General features: G+C 40.1%; 1 protein-coding gene across 3 annotated transcripts in view; it reads left to right on the top strand.

The window, feature by feature from the left end:
• Positions 1-19,857, top strand: part of RELN (reelin) — a 782,434-nt gene extending 762,577 nt beyond the window's left edge. For all 3 annotated transcript variants that reach the window (XM_082254411.1, XM_082254410.1, XM_082254409.1), the window contains one exon: positions 19,314-19,857. In XM_082254411.1, the coding sequence (XP_082110537.1) occupies positions 19,314-19,410 (97 nt within the window). In that variant the 3' untranslated portion in view covers positions 19,411-19,857. The remainder of the gene's footprint in view (positions 1-19,313) is intronic.
• Positions 19,858-20,404: the final 547 nt, after the last annotated feature.

Raw genomic sequence — 20,404 nt, 5'->3', positions numbered from 1 at the left:
CCCAGCAGGACCCACGTCCATGGCGGTCGAATCAGATTTAGAATCTGATGAGGCAGGGGAAGACGGAGGCCGCTTTTTGCTAGCCCGACGCCCGAAAGGCACGTCCACTGAGGACACAAAGGACTTTCAGTCAGTGCATCGATGGATAATTGGAACCCTGAGAGCCCCGCAGCCTCAGAGAGGGGATCAGGTGGGGAGATGTGCTCCAAAGACTCCATGAGTACCATAAGTCACCAAGGAGTACTCACAAAAAGTGTAAAACACTGCAAGGGACAACCCCCACCAGGTCGCCAGGCATAAAGCACCAAGCAATCCCCAGCAGGGAGGGAGAGAACCCCACCAGACTCACCACCCAGCAGAAACAGACACCTGCAGCCACTAGGATAATCTGCACTACACGTGCGGCAATCGGGAAGTGAAAGGATCCAGCAGTCAGCACCAAGGGATGAGAAGGGGCTCCCACCACCGAAATCGCCACCCACAGGGCTCCACTGTCATGGCCGCCGCTAATTTCAATGGCAAACCACCGCAAAATGGCCACCAGACTACACAAACATGGCCGCCATGCATAAAAACCCACAGGGTACCACAAAATGGCAGCACCACAAGGCTTCCAGGGACCCAGGAGAGAACCCAGGCCTCAAGGACAGACCCAGGCAGAAGAACCCACCAGGTAAACCCCCCCCCCATAGTCAATCATCCAGTTGCCGGTGGCGCATCCCCCCTGCCCCCATCGCCAGCATCGCGCCCTGCCCCCGCCCCAGGAGGTGGACCAGATCACCCAAACAGCCCCAGCATATGTGGAGGGGGAGTAGGATGGGGGACAGATGAAAAGGGAAGGGTGCCTGACAGGAAGGAAAGGAACCCAGGGGTCTGACTATCCCAAGGAGGGGCCCATGTCCAACCCAAAACCCTCGAGGGGGAGAGGGAGGACAGCTACTCGCCATACCAGGAACCAGGCGGGCACTGCTCCAGATAGAACCCCTCTACATCCAAATGAAGGGGTTGTCAGCTAGGAGGAACGCTGTAAACAAGCACGCTGTGGGTTGTGTGAAACGCGTCTACCATCCATTTGCTGTACCTTGCATCCTTATTCAGTAAAGCCTTTCATCGTGAGCCATCGTCTGGTGTTCGGCCATTTCTCTTGCATTTCTGTCTGCAGTGGCGATCAGAGGTCCTGCACCCATGGCTGGCTGTGGAGTCCTAACTGCCTAAGCGGTGTACATTTTTCTCTCTATATCGTGACTCGGACCAAGACATGGACCTATGCAAGGTCACGAGGCATTTAGCTCGCAGGCCAGCTCACATCCAATGGAGCTATGTCGCGGCTGACCTAGCGCGGAGCTGAGGTCTGCGCGTGCTCGCTGGCCAGACTGGGGTGACCACTGGATCTAGATTATCCAGCCCGTCGCCCAGTCTGACAGTTGATTGTAGATCTCACAGGAAAAAACAGGAGAAAAAATCTCTATCTAAAAATAAAACATTTGCCAGGACCAGAGATCCCAGCAAGGAACTAGGTCCTTACTCCTGACTAGGCAGGAGTGCCTATAGCAGAGAGGAAGTATACCCCCTGGGACTGCCCATAGGCGTAGCCAGACTTTTTTTCTGCCTAGTGTCCTACTCCTGTAGGGGGCAGTATAACCCAATGGTTATGGAGATCAGAAGCTGTGTCCGTCAATGAACGAAAGAGAAACATGATTTTATATTGTGCTGTCTTGTAAATACATTTAAAACTTTGTATCCTGTGTTAGCACTTTACATAATCATATCAAACAAACTGATCCAATGCAAGCTATGTTGAAATCCAAGTCTATAAGTATTAGACTGTTGTGCTCACTTTCCTTTAGGTCTTTATAGATTAGCAAAATCGTTTGAACTTCTTTTGAATGGACATGCTGGAAAACTTTTCTCAATCAGCAGCTGTACCCAATCTGCTGGTGCTGCTGTCAGAATACAATGTCCTGGCAGAGGAGATTCCTCCATCCACCTAGTGGATGAAGACCAATACTGTATAGTCAAATTTAGTTCTGTCTTAAGAAACAAAAGAACAGAAAGCTAGATGAACAAAAGGATAACCAATTGTGGACAATGGGCATGCTACACACCCCTCTGAAAAAATCAAAGTACACAGGGCACGTGGAGCACAAAATGTGTAAAAACAGGAGCTGCTATAAAAAAAAAAAAAAAATTCTTGGTTAAAGCAACTAAACGAGTAAAAAAAAAAAAAAAAAATTATACAATATGACTTTTTAAAAAGGCCTTTCATTCATTTGTAAATAACTTTACAGTGCTTTGTAGCAGAATCATTGTTTTTGTGTAATTGTAATCAAGACAAATTATAGAATAAAATGTAAACTTTTTATCTACAGTAACCATATTTTTTTAAACTAACACTGATCAGAACAGGAAAAAAAATGTTTTTGTTACTTTATGTATGAGAATTGCAAAAAAAAATAATAATTTTTCAAGACAGTATGTCACCAAAAGAATAACATTTTTGTCTAGCAAAAAATGGAAAACAATATGGGGTTGATTTACTAAAACTGGAGAGTGCAATATCTGGTGCATCTCTGCAGAAACCAATCAGCTTACTTTTTTTTTTGTCAAAGCCTAATTGAAGAAGCTGAAGTTAGAATATAATCAGCCACCATGCACAGCTGCACCAGATTTTGCACTCTTACGTTTTAATAAATCAATCCCTATATGTATTCCTTTGCTATCTTCAGTAATGACAATCCGAAGTAGCAACAGAAGTATAATACAAATAAAAGCTAGCAGAAGCTGAGAATTAAAAATCCCCATTGGCACCAATATAGGCACTATGCAGATGAATGCACATTCCCTTACACAGAGGCTTGTGTCTGGCTACAGTTTTATGTGGACAGCCCATGTGCAATTGTTAGCTTACATGGCCCAGCTTGCCTTTTCTTACAAGGGGGTTGATCCATAACAGATCCTTAAAGCAAAATAAAAAGTAAAAAAAAATCAGCACAAGGGACATTACTTACCTTTGGCCAGATGTGCCCCTGGTGCTGCCGTGCCCACCTTTCTCAAGTAAATTCCACCTGCAATTCCCCCCATCTCCCCTACCATATTCTTCTGGCGCAGCAGGGGTTAATAGAATTGTAGGCGCCATTCATAGATGCCATTACTACAGATTCTATGAATGAAACAGAATCTATGAATGCATACCTCCCAACCTTCCTAAGCTCACCGGGACCATCCCGGTATTTGATTTATATCCTGGTGTCCCACGAGTCAAGGCGAAATCCCAGTACAAGTTCCAGCACTTGGCTCCACTAACCTGCCTGACATGGAAGCGCTAGCGCAGGCACCTAACGCAAATCTTTTTCAGGGTGCCCAAGATTACACTTGCCCACTGCAACTGCATCTCTGAAAGCAGCAGGCATTACTCTCCCTGCCGGCTGTCTTGCACGAGCACTGACGCTCCTCAGTGACTCTGACGTTTCATGTACACAGGCCGAGGCAGGGAGGAGGTTATACTGCTGTAATGCATCTGAGGTCTGTAACACATTCATAAGAACAGGGGAGCATAGTGACTGAGAAAGGGGGGGGGGGGCGCTATGGCCAGATAACAAACTTTCATACTTCTGGGACTGATTTTAGGGTGAGGGGTGAAGGATATGTGCTAGGGGGTGCTTTAGAGCTTTGGAAGGGGAGAGGACTTGTGCTAGAAGGAGGGGGGCAGTTTTGAAGTCTCTCTCCCCTTCCAAAGCACCCCCTAGCACATATTCTACTAGGCTTAATGTGCACTAACCTCCCCTGGATGCGGAAAAACACTTAACGTGGCAAAAATGCATGTACATAGCGCTACCGCGTTTGCACACGTTTTTGCTGTGTTTAGCTGTCGTTGACCAAACATTCCTCTCCTAAACGCAGCAGCTCCTAAACTCTGGTAAAAGCCTATATTTGCATGGACACATGGGCTTTTATTGAGTTTAGTTTATGGGCCTTGGCAAAAAATGCCAAAAGCTCCTAAACTCATGTTGAGAAGCAGCCAGTGTACATGGAGCCAAACCCCCCAAATCAGAGAAATACCAGCTGACATACAGGGGGCTATTGCAGCATCTGGGACCCTGGGCATCCTTCAAGAGATGCAGAGCAATTCTCCTGGGTGCCCACGCTAGCATGCCCCTGCCAGGTGTGATTTGTGCTGGGATAGTTGAAGAAGGGGAATAAGGGTTAGTGCCAGAATGGGGGGGGGGGGGGTTGGATTTGTGATAGAAATGGGGAGAGGATTTGTGCTGGAAAAGGAGGTTTGGGGAATGAGAATGTGTGCTGGGAGAGGATTTGCGGGTGAGGTATTTGTGCCAGGATGAGGATTTGTGCTAGAAGGATGATTTGTGAGGTGGGGGGGGGGGATTTGCGTTTGAAGAGGGGGAGAGAATCGTATCTGGGAAGAGGAGTTTGGGGGGATTTGTGGTGCTAGGAGGGGGGATTTGGGGGAAGGAGGACTCTTGCTGGGGGGTTTTGTAGAAAGGAATTGGGTGGGGGAGGATTTATACTGGAAAAGGGGTTGTTCTGGTGGGTGGAATTTGGGGGGTGAAAGAAGATTTTTTCTGGGAAGGGAAGAGGATTTGTGGGCTGTCATTTACCACAGTGTATACGCCCACATGTGTGACTTTATAGTCACACATGTTTCTCAGATGTGATAGGGAGAAAATGCTTAGCACTGAAAACTGAGCATGTGAACTGCTATCACAGTTGAAAAATTTGTAGCTGAATTGTGGATATTGTAATAAAATAGGGGACATGTGAACATTGTAATGGAATTGGGGACATGTTTTTACGCTCTATATTTAGACAGTCTATGTGTAGATAATTTTTATTTGTAATATTTTCGAACTGTTTTCCTGAATATCCATGCTCGCATCACACTACACAACTAAAACACATAAGATGAACATTTCTTTTGTATTATTTTGTTTTCTTTCTCTTGGAGTATGCACATTTTGAGTGTCTTCACATCTGCATGGTGACAGCTGCAAATCAAAAAGATTAGTTGTTTTCAAAGTTCTGATTGAGTGCAGTGAAGGTGTCCTAAAGAGGATGCCTGTAATGCACTACAAGTTAAAGTGACATTAAACTCTGGCTTTAAAAGAAAAAAAAAATCTGTTCAAGTAGGTATTTTCAAATCAGAAAAAATACATTATATTGCTCCCAGCCTCCTTCAAATCTACAAATTCCTTTTTTTTTTTTTTTTTTTGCTGCTGTGATCCGACTTTTTTCTCCATGGTGTTATTGTATGTAAAAAAACATATCCACTCTCTTGTTTGCTCCCAACATGGAGCAGGGACTATGGGCTATGGGCTAACATGTACTGCCATTTCCAAACAAGTGGAAGTAAAGGGGAAAAGGAGAAGATCAGGAGCCCTGAAAGGATGTTATAAAGAGACAGAAAAACAGGAAAGGAAACAGGTTCTTGGAAAATAGAATACAGAGCCACTAAATAGTAGGCCCTAAGAGTTACATTTTAGAAAGCAATATTATGTGAAGGAAAATTTTTCCAAAGGCGACACAGTACGGAAGTTCAGCAGAGGTTCGATTACTTTCCCAACCTTGGCTGAACTTTTGCATTGACAACATGAAAAACAGAATACTACATTGCAAATGTTGAATTACTTAAAGCATATCTAAACCCAAGATCAAAATTTAATAGTATTACAGCTTACCAGTCCTTAGATGTTAAGGCTCTTTTTTCTTTTTTTCTTTTTTTAACACCTTCCCGCCTGGCCTATAGCAGATTGATGGCCGGGAGGGCCTTTTGTCCTTCTGAGTCATATAACGTCCTTTCTGAAGGTGCTACTCATGCGGCCATGGGGCCAAGCTGCAGTGTGATCTGTCACTGGCTGTGTCCACTGAAAACAGGTGATGACTGATCACTATACCGGCCCGCTGCCAGTATCATGAGATCGCTGTGACCAATCACAGCAGATCACATGACAATTGTAAATAATGGATGGCTTCCTTTCATGTCATCCATTGTATACAATTATGTTGCTAGATGGTACAGACAGGGCCATCCAATCACAGCCCATCTGTACCATATGATTAGCTTTGGCCAACTACAACAAAAGACTCAGTTTCATTAAGTAAAAATGGTTGCTTATACCAATGAAATTCACTAGTATAAGCAGCTATAATGTGTAAAAAAAAGAAAACCCTGAACACTTCCCCAGAGCAGTACAGTGTTAGTATGGTTACACAGTGTGTTAAAAAAATTGTAAAAAGAAACAAATGTAAAGAAAAGGGAGTGTGTTCAGACTACACTGGGTTAGGTCTAGATAACACCTTCCTCCCTTCTCCATAACAGGAGGATCTGCTTTGTAGTCCATGGAGATAGCAGGGAACAATATTAAGTGATAACAGTCCAGAGGCATAGAGCTCAGGGAATGATCAGCTTACAAGATATTTGGCTAGATGAACAGCTTTTTTTTAATTTTACCTTTTTGAACGAATTAAATGCTTTTGATGGTATATTTGGTATATTTAGCAGTTAGCAGGCCAAGGGAACAAATAATAGATATTTATTGTTAGAGATTACATACACTTTAACATTGCTTTTGATTTAGCAAATAAAGATTTTAAACTCGGCTTTAGTCACAGTTTAGTGTGCCCACCAATAGTAAATATAGATTGCTTATAGTTCACGGTTCAGTGGCTTAATCAAGTATTGATCTTCATGAGATTCAAAAAGTCAGAACACTTATGTACTTATGATTAAGGTACTTTTGAAGCACCTACATGTCTTCATATAATATGCTATATAAAGGGATATATGTATTTGATGACAATAGGGTGCTTTAGATTATTTGTCATAGATTTATATGAGACAAAAAGTGACAATAAGAGTTGTTTAGATCTGGTTTAGGAACATTTTAAAATCAAGCACAAGTTTAGTAAATGTAGTGCTTATCAGTGTGTACAATTTGGAGACTTCCCCTTTTTCGTCATCTGCAGACCATTGTTATATGGAACAGCTAACACTAGTTTGCTCCTCCTTTTACATATGTATGAACAATCTTCTGAGCTGACGCTTGATGTGATGAACACTCCAGGTCCTTCTAAAAACCACCACTATATATGTATATGCACTTGTAAATTGCTGGAACTGCCTGTATGCATCATTTGCACATCATCCTTCTCTTAACTGTTCCCTAAACACCTCGTTGTCCACTGCACCAGTGAAACAAATCACACAATATTTGCATGTGCATCCGGAAACCATTGCAATATGTCGAAGCCCTAAGTAATAGACAATGTAAATGGCTAATAAACGTGACACTTGCACACTAACAATTGCGCAAGGTCTTGTTCCTGGTGGAAAACTGGTTTCTGTATGATGTGATTCTGCTAAAAGTTCAGACAGTTCTAATAATTTACAGCTTCAATCTGTTTGAGATACTTCTGTTTATATATGGCCGTTTGCAATGCGTGTTTATAGTACTATTGTGTAAAACGTTAACTGTACACAAAATTAAAGCAAACATTAAACAGGATCTCACTGTCACCTACAGACATCTGCCATTACTTCATGAATGTTTAGTACATCTCTGTATTGTGAGCAAATACTGCATGGCATTGAGTCGCAAATATTATGACTGCCGTTATTACAACCGTAATGTTTCCAATTTCTCTTTTCATAAGAGATGAAAAATCGTTTATTGCCTCTAAACGTCATCCGTCTTTTATGAGTAATCACAGTGCTGCATGCATAGAAAGGCATTTTTTAACTTGTGTTATATTTCATTATTTGCTTGCATTGGTTCTACAATAGAGTAAGGTAAGTGTTCTGGTTTTCTGTGTGTGTCTAGTGGTAATACTGTAAATCTCATAATGGAGATCAAGTATATTTCATGCATAATAAATATGTCAAATAAAAATCTCCTCCCAACTTTCTGAAATGATAAAAAGGGCCACGTTTTAGCACACAGTATTTAGGCAAAGGATTTGTTCATGCCATACCCCTGTTGCACAGACCACATCGATCTGATATGCAGAAAATGATTGGCCAAACCATACAAGTGCTTTTTTTGACCTATATGTTTCCTTTATGTTAATTTTTCAATATAACAAATGCAGTAATAAAGAGGTTGGATAAAAAAGTTAGTGCAGAATAACAATTAGTAGTAAAATAATGCATTTCGTATAGAGGTTTACATATCAGATCAAAAAGAAGGACAAGTGAGGTTGCACAAGGGACTTGGTCAGTCCCTTCAAACGCCAGACTGTTGGAGATATGAATTAGGTAGTAGTGGAATAAGTAAAAATTACCGCAACTTTATATGCAATCAGCAGCGCAAGCTCAAATGCTAATTAATTCTCAAACACAGCGAAAGTGAATAAAAACAATAAACTGCTCTGAACATATGAACAATTAATAAGTGCAAATAGTATGGAAAAGAATGAAAACTCCCCAAAAGATCATAGTGCACAAAAAAACGTGATAACAAAATTTAAATATAAAAGTCCAAAAAGTCCAACAATAACTGTATACTGGATCCTTTAAGGATATCCCACCAAGTGAACACAATCTTCCCACAGGACAGATATTCCTGGGTACAGTGATAGTGACACCCTCCATGTTGATAAATGGCAGAAATTCACACTCACCAGATGGAGTTGATCCCTCTTACCATATGGCAAGTAGAGATCCAAACAGGCTTATTCAATCTCTGTGATCTAGGTGCAGCTTGTCCTCCCAATGAGTCCTACTAGGTGGATACTGTGTAGGGCAATCCCAAAAAAAAACAAAGAGAGAGGGATGCGGACTCCTCGTAGTGTAGTATCATAAAAAATGGTTTATTGGATAAAAGAGTTGTTCCCCAAAAGGGTCAATACATAAATAGTAAAAACCACAAGCAAAAACGAAGCTCCTGTGCAGTTTCCCACACTGTGTTGGGGAGCCCCACAACACCAGAAGCAGCAATCAATACAAATTCAAGGAAGGGAGTCTTCTACAATGTAAAATAAACATTTGGATGTATGAGGAAAATACTGTATGTGGTTGCTAGGAAGCCAAGGAATCTGGAGAGTGATTGCAATAGCCATCCCCACTCAAAACTGAAATGTTCTGTTTGGATTCACTTATCCTTTAATTCAGTAGATAGCATATAATTGTCACATTGGGCTTCTGAGTTGCTCTGCCTTGGTGTGGTTGCCACATCTGTTTCACACTCGCTATACATCAGTCATCACAGTCTAACGTGTGAACACTATATATAAAGGTGACTATTTACTGGTGTTTTTTGCATGTAGTATATACTTATTCCAAGCAACCATTGAATTATATCCTTGTTAGCCTAATATTTATATCTTTCGTTTTCTGTGTTTACTAGATTGAACACTTTAGATTATGAATTGAGGTTCAGGATTTTGCAGCGCTATATTCATAATACAATAGAGAAATTGCAAGCAAGCTCATCTACTTTACATACATTTTTTATAATTTATTTTATACTGCTATAGTCACTGCTTCAAGGCCCACTACACAATTATCATAAAATGTATTTCAATCTGGGAAAGATATTCTCTGCCTAAAAACCCACTACTATCACATGATACAAATAAGACAAAACTAAAAAAAAAAAAAAAAAAAAAAAAAAAGTTGTTAACATAAGGTGAGTAGTAGTGCTACAATTGTTTGGGGAAAAGTGGCAGTATTTTGGTGACATTACCCAGAAAACTCTATCTACAATGTACCTTATATGAGGACCACCTTGTACAAACTAATGGTTTTCTTTAAAGTGATTTTAAATCTTTAAAAAAAAAAGTCACTTACCTGCTTTGTGCAATGCTAAGCAACCCCAATTCTCCTCTTCTGCAGTCCCCCGCTGGTGCTCCTGGCTTCATTTCTTCAGCAAGTGCCCCCACAGGATGCCTCTTCTTGTGGGGGCACTCCTGTGGGCTTGATCCTAAGGCATGCTGCCTGTATGTATAGACAGTGAAGCTCGGCCCTGTCCCTTGCTTCCTCGTCACAGGATTTGATTAACAGCAGCAGGAACCAGTGGGAGTCACTGCTTTTGGGCACAGCGCTAGATTGAGATCGGGCATAGGTAAGTCGGGGGGGCTAGGGGGGGGGGGAACCAATGCACAGAAGGTTTTCTGTGCACCTCAACCACTTGCCCATCATAGGCCATCAAATAACGTCCTTAGATTAAAGTGGAGATATCTGAATGATGTCTGCAGCCGGCAATTCCGTGCAATGTAAAAGCCATCATATAGTCACAAAAAAAATGCAGTGCTCTCCTTCAATAAAGTGCATTCAAATTATAGTGCATAAATAAATATCTAAAAACAGTGTAAAAATGATCTATATATAATACATTTATGTGAGTCCATCTTCTCTTTTAAATATACAGTATATGCAGTCCATGAATAAATTATCCAATCACAGTCACAGAGTGATTACCTCACTGCCCACCCAGCGCGTAGCACCCAGTAGGCTTTCTCAAGGGTTCAGGTTGAGCCTGAACCTTTGAGAAAGCCCATTGGGCGCTACGTGTGAGGTGGGCGGTGACTAAATGATGCTGGGATTACTGTAGGTGGAGCTGTGTATGCAGAGGATTGTATTGTGAAATGCTCGTTTTTTACTTCTGAAATGTGTGTGGATTTTTATATGGAAATAAATACTCCTATATGATTGGCACCACGCTGAGAGCTGCTGAGAGCTACGGATTTGGAGTGTACAGCCAGTGGGAGCAGTGCCACTTAAAACACTGCAAAGCGCATATAGACCTCCTTTAACCACTTTAAGACCGGAAGGATTTGCCCCCTTAATGACCAGGCCGTATTTTGCGATTCAGCACTGTGTTACTTTAATGGACAATTGCGCGGTCGTGCAACGCTATACCCAATTAAAATTGACGTCCTTTTTTTCGCACAAATAGAGCTTTCTTTTGGTGCGATTTTTATCTTTTGCGCTATAAACAAAAAAAGAGCGACAATTTTGAAAAAAAAAACAATATTTTTCACATTCTGCTATATTAAAACGTAAAAGTGTAGCTCTAAAAGTAAAAAATTATAAATAGTGTGCAAATGAATAAACAGCTGATAATCACAATACTGTGTATATGAGAAAAAAGGAAAAACAATAGTGTTTTTCAATGGCTCATTCATTTGGACACTATTGTTTTTCCTTTTTTCTCATATACACAGTATTGTGATTATCAGCTGTTTATTCATTTGGACACTATTTATCATTTTTTACTTTTAGCGCTACACTTTTACGTTTTATTATTAATTTGAGTCATTGTTGGTTGATTTTGTGTTGGCTGCTGACATTTATCATTATTTCACTTATCACACTAGCGCGAAAAATTTTTTTTTAATTCTATTTACATTCCGCTATATGACATTCTTAAAAATAAAATTTAAAAATCAAAATTTTTTAATTTTTTAGGCCAATTTGTTTTCTGATACATATTTTTGGTAAAAAAAATCGCAATAAGCGTATTTTGATTTGCGCAAAAGTTATCCCATCTACTAACTACGGGAAAGATTTATGTAATTTTTATTGTTTTTTTTTTACTAGTAATGGCGGCGATCTGCGATTTTTTGCGAGACTGCGACATTTTTATAAATGTTGCTAAAAATATGCACTGTTACTGTAATAATGACACTGACAGGGAAGGGGTTAACCCTGTGAGGGATCAAGGGGTTAAATGTGAGCCTAGGGTAGTGATTCTAACTGTGGGGGGGGGCGGGGGCGTAGCTTCTGAAATGACCATAGAGACATGTGATCCTACATAGATAGAAGGATCACATGGGCTCTATGACCATTTCAGGGAGAAGAACGGTCGCCTGTGTTTACAACAGCCGACCATCCTCTTTCAGCGGGGAGCAATCGTGGGTGTCAGGTGGCAATCGGAGCCGCCTGATACACGCATCGGCTTCCCCACTGACGATCGGGGGCGGAAGCACGCCGCCAGTGGGGCGCACTCGCCCCGTAGCTGCCACCAAGCAAACAAAATATCCATACGTTGCCTGTACATGCCTGTACGAGCCACCCTGCCGCCTATATATATATATATATATATATATATATATATATATATATATATATATACAGTCAGGTCCATAAATAATGGGACATCAACACAATTCTAATCTTTTTGGCTCTATACACCACCACAATGGATTTGAAATGAAACAAACAAGATGTGTTTTAACTGCAGACTTTCAGCTTTAATTTGAGGGTATTTACATCCAAATCAGGTGAACAGTGTAGGAATTACAACAGTTTGCATATATGCCTCCCACTTTTTAAGGGACCAAAAGTAATGGGACAATTGGCTGCTCAGCTGTTCCATGGCCAGGTGTGTGTGTTATTCCCTCATTATCCCATTTACAAGGAGCAGATAAAAGGTCCAGAGTTCATTTCAAGTGTGCTATTTGCATTTGGAATCTGTTGCTGTCAACTCTCAATATGAGATCCAAAGAGCTGTCACTAGCAGTGAAGCAAGCCATCATTAGGCTGAAAAAACAAAACAAACCAATCAGAGAGGTAGCAAAAACATTAGGTGTGGCCAAATCAACTGTTTGGAACATCCTTAAAAAGAAAGAACACACCGGTGAGCTCAGCAACACCAAAAGACCCGGAAGACCACGGAAAACAACTGTGGTGGATGACCGAAGAATTCTTTCCCTGGTGAAGAAAACACCCATCAGTTGGCCAAATCAAGTACACTCTCCAGGAGGTAGATGTATGTGTGTCAAAGTCGGCAATCAAGAGAAGACTTCACCAGAGTGAATACAGAGGGTTTACCATAAGATGTAAACCATTGGTGAGCCTCAAAAACAGGAAGGCCAGATTAGAGTTGGCCAAACAACATCTAAAAAAGCCTTCACAGTTCTGGAACAACATCCTATGGACAGATGAGACCTAGATCAACTTGTACCAGAGTGATGGGAAGAGAAGAGTATGGAGAAGTAAAGGAACTGCTCATGATCCAAAGCATACCACCTCATCAGTGAAGCATGGTGGTGGTAGTGCCATGGCCGTGGGCATGTATGGCTGCCGATGGAACTGGTTCTCTTGTATTTATTGATGATGTGACTGCTGACAAAAGCAGCAGGATGAATTCTGAAGTGTTTCGGGCAATATTATCTGCTCATATTCAGCCAAATGCTTGAGAAATCATTGCGCTTCACAGTGCAGATGGACAATGACCTGAAGTATACTGCAAATGCAACCAAAGAGTTTTTTAAGGGAAAGAAGTGGAATGTTATGCAATGGCCAAGTCAATCACCTGACCTGAATCCGATTGAGCATGCATTTCACTCGTTGAAGACAAAACTGAAGGGAAAATGCCCCAAGAACAAGCAGGAACTGAAGACATTTGCAGTAGAGGCCTGGCAGAGCATCACCAGGGATGAAACCCAGCGTCTGGTGATGTCTATGCGTTCCAAACTTCAGGCTGTAATTGACTGCAAAGGATTTGCAACCCAGTATTAAAAAGTGAAAGTTTGATTTATGATTGTTAATCTGTCCCATTACTTTTGGTCCCTTAAAAAGTGGGAGGCACATATACAAACTGTTGTAATTCCTACACTGTTCACCTGATTAGGATGTAAATACCCTCAAATTAAAGCTGAAAATCTGCAGTTAAAGCACATCTTGTTTGTTTCATTTCAATTCCATTGCGGTGGTGTATAGAGCCAAAAAGATTAGAATTGTGTCGATGTCCCAATATTTATGGACCTGACTGTATATAGTAAGTGGTCGGCAAGTGGTTAATTGGAGAGGTCCAGTCAAGCAGGTGAGAAGACACCCATAGGTGGGGTGAAGGGCACTGTGGTGATCAGAGGCAATTGCTGAAGAGTTTCTGTTGTATGGGACTGCAACCTTTTTTTGACGGACATTGAATCATTTATTAATGGACTGTATATATATATATATTTAAAAGAAAAGATGGACTCACGTAAACTTATTATATATAGATGAATTTTAAACAGTTTTTAAAAAAAAATTTACGCACTGTAATGTAAATGCACTTTATTGAAGGAGAGCGCTGCAATTTTTTTGTACCTATATATATATATAAACCCAATTCCAAAAGACTTGGGACTGTGTACAAATTGTGAGTAAAAAAGGAATGGACTAATTTACAAATCTCATAAACTTATATTTTATTCACAATATAATATAGATAACATATTAAATGTTGAAAGTGAGACATTTTGAAATGTCATGCCAAATATTGGCTCATTTTCCATATTCCATTTTACATATACTACATATTCCAAAAAAGTTGGAACAGGTAGCAATAACAGGGCGTAAAAGTTAAATGTACATATAAGGAACAGCTTGAGGACCAATTTGCAACTTATTAGGTCAATTGGCAACATGATTGGGTATAAAAAGAACCTCTCAGAGTGGCAGTGTCTCTCAGAAGTCAAGATGTGCAGAGGATCACCAATTCTCCCAATGCTACGGCGAAAAATAGTGGAGCAATATCAGAAAGGAGTTTCTCAGAGAAAAATTGCAAAGAGTTTGAAGTTATCATCATCTACAGTGCATAATATCATCCAAAGATTCAGAGAATCTTTAACAATCTCTGTGCGTAAGGGTCAAGGCCAGAAAACCATACTGGATGCCCGTGCTCTTCGGGACCTTAGACGGCACTGCATCACATACAGGAATGCTACTGTAATGGAAATCACAACATGGGCTCAGGAATACTTCCAGAAAACATTGTCATGAACACAATCCACCACGCCATTCGCCGTTGCCGGCTAAAACTCTATAGGCCAAAACAGAAGCCATATCTAAACATGATTCAGAAGCGCAGGCGTTTTCTCTGGGCCAAGGCTCATTTAAAATGGACTGTGGCAAAGTGGAAAACTGTTCTGTGGTCAGACTAATCAAAATTTGAAGTTCTTTTTGGAAAACTGGGACACCATGTCATCCGGACTAAAGTGGACAAGGACAACCCAAGTTGATATCAGCGCTCAGTTCAGAAGCCTGCATCTCTGATGGTATGGGGTTACATTAGTGCGTGTGGCATGAGCAGCTTACACATCTGGAAAGGCACCATCAATGCTGAAAGGTATATCCAAGTTCTAGAACAACATATGCTCCCATCCAGACGTCGTCTCTTTCAGGGAAGACCTTGCATTTTCCAACATGACAATGCCAGATCACATACTGCATCAATTACAGCATCATGGCTGCATAGAAGAAGGATCAGGATACTGAAATGGCCAGCCTGCAGTCCAGATCTTTCACCCATAGAAAACATTTGGCACATTATAAAGAGGAAGATGCGACAAAGAAGACCTAAGACAGTTAAGCAACTAGAAGCCTGTATTAGACAAGAATGGGACAACATTCCTATTCCTAAACTTGAGCAACTTGTCTCCTCAGTCCCCAGACGTTTGCACACTGTTATAAAAAGAAGATGGGATGCCACACAGTGGTAAACATGGCCTCGTTCCAACTTTTTTGAGATGTGTTGATGCCATGAAATTTAAAATTAACGTATTTTTCCTTTTAAAATGATAATTTTTCTCAGTTTAAACATTTGATATGTCATCTATGTTGTATTTTGAATAAAATATTGAAATTTGAAACTTCCACATCATTACATTCTGTTTTTATTCACAATTTGTACAGTGTCCCAACTTTTTCGGAATCGGGTTTGTATTTATTGCATTTTGTACAGGTGGTTGGATGCATATTGGTGCTAGCTGCTTACTATAGTATATAGAGTTGAGTAATAGGTGGTTTATACACAGGAATAGCGTGGAAAGTTTTTTCATATTTAAAAGCCATCATAGCTGCTTAAATGCTTTTACAGGCTTTGGGAGGGGAATACCGAATTCCCCCCACCCCTTATGTCGCCCTCCAGGGCTTCTCCAGTTTCTCCGGTGTGATCTCTATGACCCTCAGAGGCCGGAATCTTCGTCATGACGTCACTTCTGGCACCAGCAGATGTTACACTGCCCTTTTTTTCGCTGAAAAGCCTGAGATAGTTTCTTTTTTTTTTTTTTTTTTTTTGATCTCTGGCTTTCCAGCATAGAGGAGAGATCTGGGGACTTATAGACCCTGGATCTCTGCATAAAGAGGACCTGTCATGCTCTATTCCTATTACAGGGGATGTTTACATTCCTTGGAATATGAATTAAAGTGATAAAAAATATATATTTAAAGAGAAAATGTAAAAATAAAAAAAAATGTAAAAAAAATTTTAAGCGCCCCCATCCCCCGCAGAAGGGAACGCATATGTAAACTGCATTCAAACCACACATGTGAGGTATTGCTGCAAACATTGCAAGAGCAACAATTCTAACCCAAGCCCTCCTCTGTAACACTAAACTGGTAACCTATAAAATGTTTTAATGTGTCGCCTATGGAGATTTTTAAGTATCCTAGTTTGTCGCCATTTCACAAGCATGTACAATTTTAGAGCATAACATGTTAGGTATCTATTTACTCAGTGTAACATCTTTCACATTATACAAAAAAATGTAGGTAAATCTTGTGTTTGGGTTTTTTTTAAAATGTATTTATTTATTTATTTATTTCCCCAAAAAAACACGTTTGCAAAAATCGCTGCGCAAATATTATTTGACATAAAAAGATGCCACAACCACCATTTTATTGCCTAGGGTCTCTGCTAAAAATAAAATGATATATATATATATATATATATATATATATATATATATATAATAGATAAATTTAATATTTGGGGGTTCTGGGTAATTTTCTAGCAAAAAACACTGATTTTTACATATATGAAAGAAATGTCAGAATTGGCCTGGTTGGCAAGTGGTTAAAAAATGTTAAGCCTTTAGAACCACTTTAACCACTTCAGCCCTGGAAGATTTTACCCCCTTCCTGACCAGGCCCTATTCTGCGATTCGGCACTGCGTGAGTTTAACGGAAAATTGCGCGGTCGTGCGAAGCTGTACCCAAATGAAGTTGACGTCCTTTTTTTCCCACAAACAGAGCTTTCTTTTGGTGGTATTTGATCACCTGTGCAATTTTTACTTGTTGCGCTATAAACAAAAAAAGAGCGACAATTTTGAAAAAATAACAATATTTTTCACATTTTTTATATGAAATTCCCCAAAAAAAATGTAAAAATCAAAATTTTGCACCATTTTACGCCAATTTGTTTTCTGCTACATATGTTTGGTAAAAAAAATCGCAATAAGCGTATTTTGATTGGTTTGCGCAAAAGTTATTGCGTTCACTAACTAAGGGAAAGATTTTTGTAATTTTTATTGTTTTTTTTAACGAGTAATGGCGGCGATCTGCGATTTTTTTTGCGGGACTGCGACATTGCAGCGGACAGATCGGACCCTTGACTGACATTTTTGACATTTTTGGGGGTACCAGTGACATTACTACAGTAAACGGTTTTATACATATGCACTGTTACTGTAAAAATGGCACTGGCAGGGAAGGGGTTAACTTTATTGGTGATTCAGGGGTTAAGTGTGTCCCTAGGGGCGTGCTTCTAACTGTAAAGGGGTGTGGCTAGTGATGTAACCACAGAGACATAGCAGGATCGTATGATCTCTGCAGTTAGATCAGGGAGAATGACAGGTGGCTTTGTTTACATTAGACGTCTGCCTTTCTCCCTCTGCACCGGGAGATCGCGAGTGACCGGCGGACATCGGGTCCGTCGGTCACAAGCGCGGACATGTCAGGGAGCAAGCGGGGGTGGGAGCTCGCCCCCTAGAGGCTCTCAGGCGAGCGACGTAGTACTACATCACTTTGCCTGTACGGGGCTGACCGCCGCAGTAAATAGTCGTGCGACGGTCGGCAAGTAGTTAAGAGCTTGTTCACACCAGGTGATTTTGGATTGTGCTGGGTAGCTTTGCCCAACACAGTCCCAATAAAAGACAAGGTAAATGCCTTGTTTCCTATGAGGCCAGTTTACACCACCCCATATAAGGTTGAATAAAGTAATGTATACACTCCCAACACAGTCCCAATGCAAGAAAAGGCAACAAGCCTTGCTCTCTATAAGGCCATTTAACGCCACCACAACACGGTAGGCTGAAAAAAAGTATGCAGTAAAAGTGTATGATGCAATCCAAACCTTTGCATCACATTGCCAGCAATAGAACTGAATGAAATGTAAATTGTGGTACCTCAAGGATTGCATTGCTGTACTGTGTGTACATTTTGACTGAGTTTCAAGTTTTATATTCTCTGTTTTAATAAAGAATTTGAAAAAAAGAAATGTAAATTGTGGCATTTTGATAAAGTTCTAACAGAAAAAAGTAAAATAGCACTATGTGTCCAGTGCACAAATAACAAACCTTGCTGTAGACCACACTAGTATTAAAATCTTGAATTCTAATGGACTCATGGTAACACTTGGCAACCCAATATATTATATTAGACAGATTAGTTAAGAGATCATTCTTTATTAGTTATTTTTACTTACAATTTGTAATTGACTGTTGCACTTTGCATTGCCTGCTAGTAAAAAAAACAAATCCATTGTGCCTGCACATAACTAATAGAAAGCAGAGAACCTCATGAGTGACTAAACTGATCTGAAGTTTGGTGGCATGGACAGAGTGTGTTAGTTGTTGGTGCATTGGGTGTAAAGGGTGTTCTTTTTGTGGTATATAAAATAGATAACAACTAGAAGACTTTTGCATAAAACCTTACTCCAACCATTTTCTTACATTTTGGATGGAGTGGAGAAGAGTTACAAATTCTGTTAGTGTCTGAGCTTGAAGGGAGGGGGAGGAGAAGCATAGATGTTCCTTTCTGTGGATACTGTCTATGTATGGTATGTTCTGGTCCATTCATGGTACACCTTGGAAACTGCCTCCTTCAAATGGCCTAACAACTATTATTTTTTCCTATGCTCAGAGCTGCTCTCACCTACAGTCAATTATTTTAAAAGTCTGTTAGGTCACACTTAAAGCTCATGGAGTAAGATTAGTATTATTGTATGTTGAATGCATTAAAAAGAAAAAAGAGCAATATTTGGGGAGGGGCGGGGCATTCTTTTATTGTTTTGACTTTTTGTTTTTTTAATAACCAGAGTTCCACTTTTAACCCATTCTCACATGCAAAACAAGTGTACATTGGAGTTACTGTTTTCTACTCTTTTTGTCTATCTGTGTTCTGAGTATATAGTCACCATGACTATTAGGATTATTTATTCAGTATTTTCCTATCTTACTGTGGAGGGGTTTTGGATTTGGAACTGCAATGATTCACATTGATTGATATGTTTTTTTTAAAATGGTAGAGAAATGTTTAAGGAATATTGCTATGCATGTTCTCTATCATAATTTCACCTTACTTTTCACAGTACTCGCAAACAAAATTACATGATGAATTTTTCACGGCAACATGGTCTCAGGCATTTCTACAACAGGAGACGGAGGTCTCTGAGACAGTACCCATGAAGAAGTAACATGTGTATAATTCCTGCCATCATGTGAAGTGTTGCTTTTCATTGTCTCCAATCAAAACACTGCATCCAGTTTCAAGACTTTACCGCTATTGGCTTAAATAACAAAGAGCCTTCTATAAGACTGACCATACTCCATTTTTCGCACTGTGAACTAATGAGAAATAACTTATTTTCTCATCGGTAAATGTTATAATGTTGACGTGTCTGTGAAAGTATGTGATCTGTTGTAAAATCAGTTTCATTGAAAGTATTTCAGTTCTGCAATGTATTCTGTTTAACAGGAAGCCATCTTTAAGCACAATGGACTTGTTGGAACATTTGGAAAAAGTGCAGTATTTACAGTATTTAACAAAATGTTGACACTTAGATATTTAAGTGCACTGTATTTCATCTATGTATCATATTTTGTAAGATTAAATTATCATGTTTCTGTCTTTTATGTACTCTCCTCAAAAACAATGTGCTGGCATCTGTCAAAGTAATATAAAATACAGTCTTTTACGTGATATTTGGCCCATTGAATGTACACTCTGATATTATACCTGAAATCATGCATATAGGCTTATATTGTAGGATCACACCAAAAGATCTTTCGTTGTACACCTTGGACCCTATTGATGTGCTTAACAGAGAGTACTGGTAAAAATGTTGATAAGAACATGTGGTTTTTAAGTTTCCCTTTATGAAGCATTATGAACAGATCTTGAACAAATGCCCAGCATTCAGTATATGGGAGTGTTTTAGATGTTAAAGGCCAATAAACCCAGCAGTAACTGCATTGTGATGTCTGTGACGTTAGAGTGGCTTGTAGCCTGTGGACATGTTCTTTGTATTCCATTTGTAGTTTGTCCCTATTGCAGGTCTATGTATCTTCTGCTGTAGCAATGCAACTACACCAGCAACAGCAATATGGCCGCTAATCCTTTTCTATTGGACATCAGAAAAAATATCGGACAGTGTTTTTAGTTCCAATGCAATATGGGCAG

The sequence above is a fragment of the Pelophylax lessonae genome (genome assembly GCF_965119305.1).
Source record: "Pelophylax lessonae genome assembly, chromosome: 4".
Lineage (NCBI taxonomy): Eukaryota > Metazoa > Chordata > Amphibia > Anura > Ranidae > Pelophylax > Pelophylax lessonae.
Note: the sequence above shows the minus strand (reverse complement) of the source record. Positions and strands in the feature narration are given on the sequence as shown.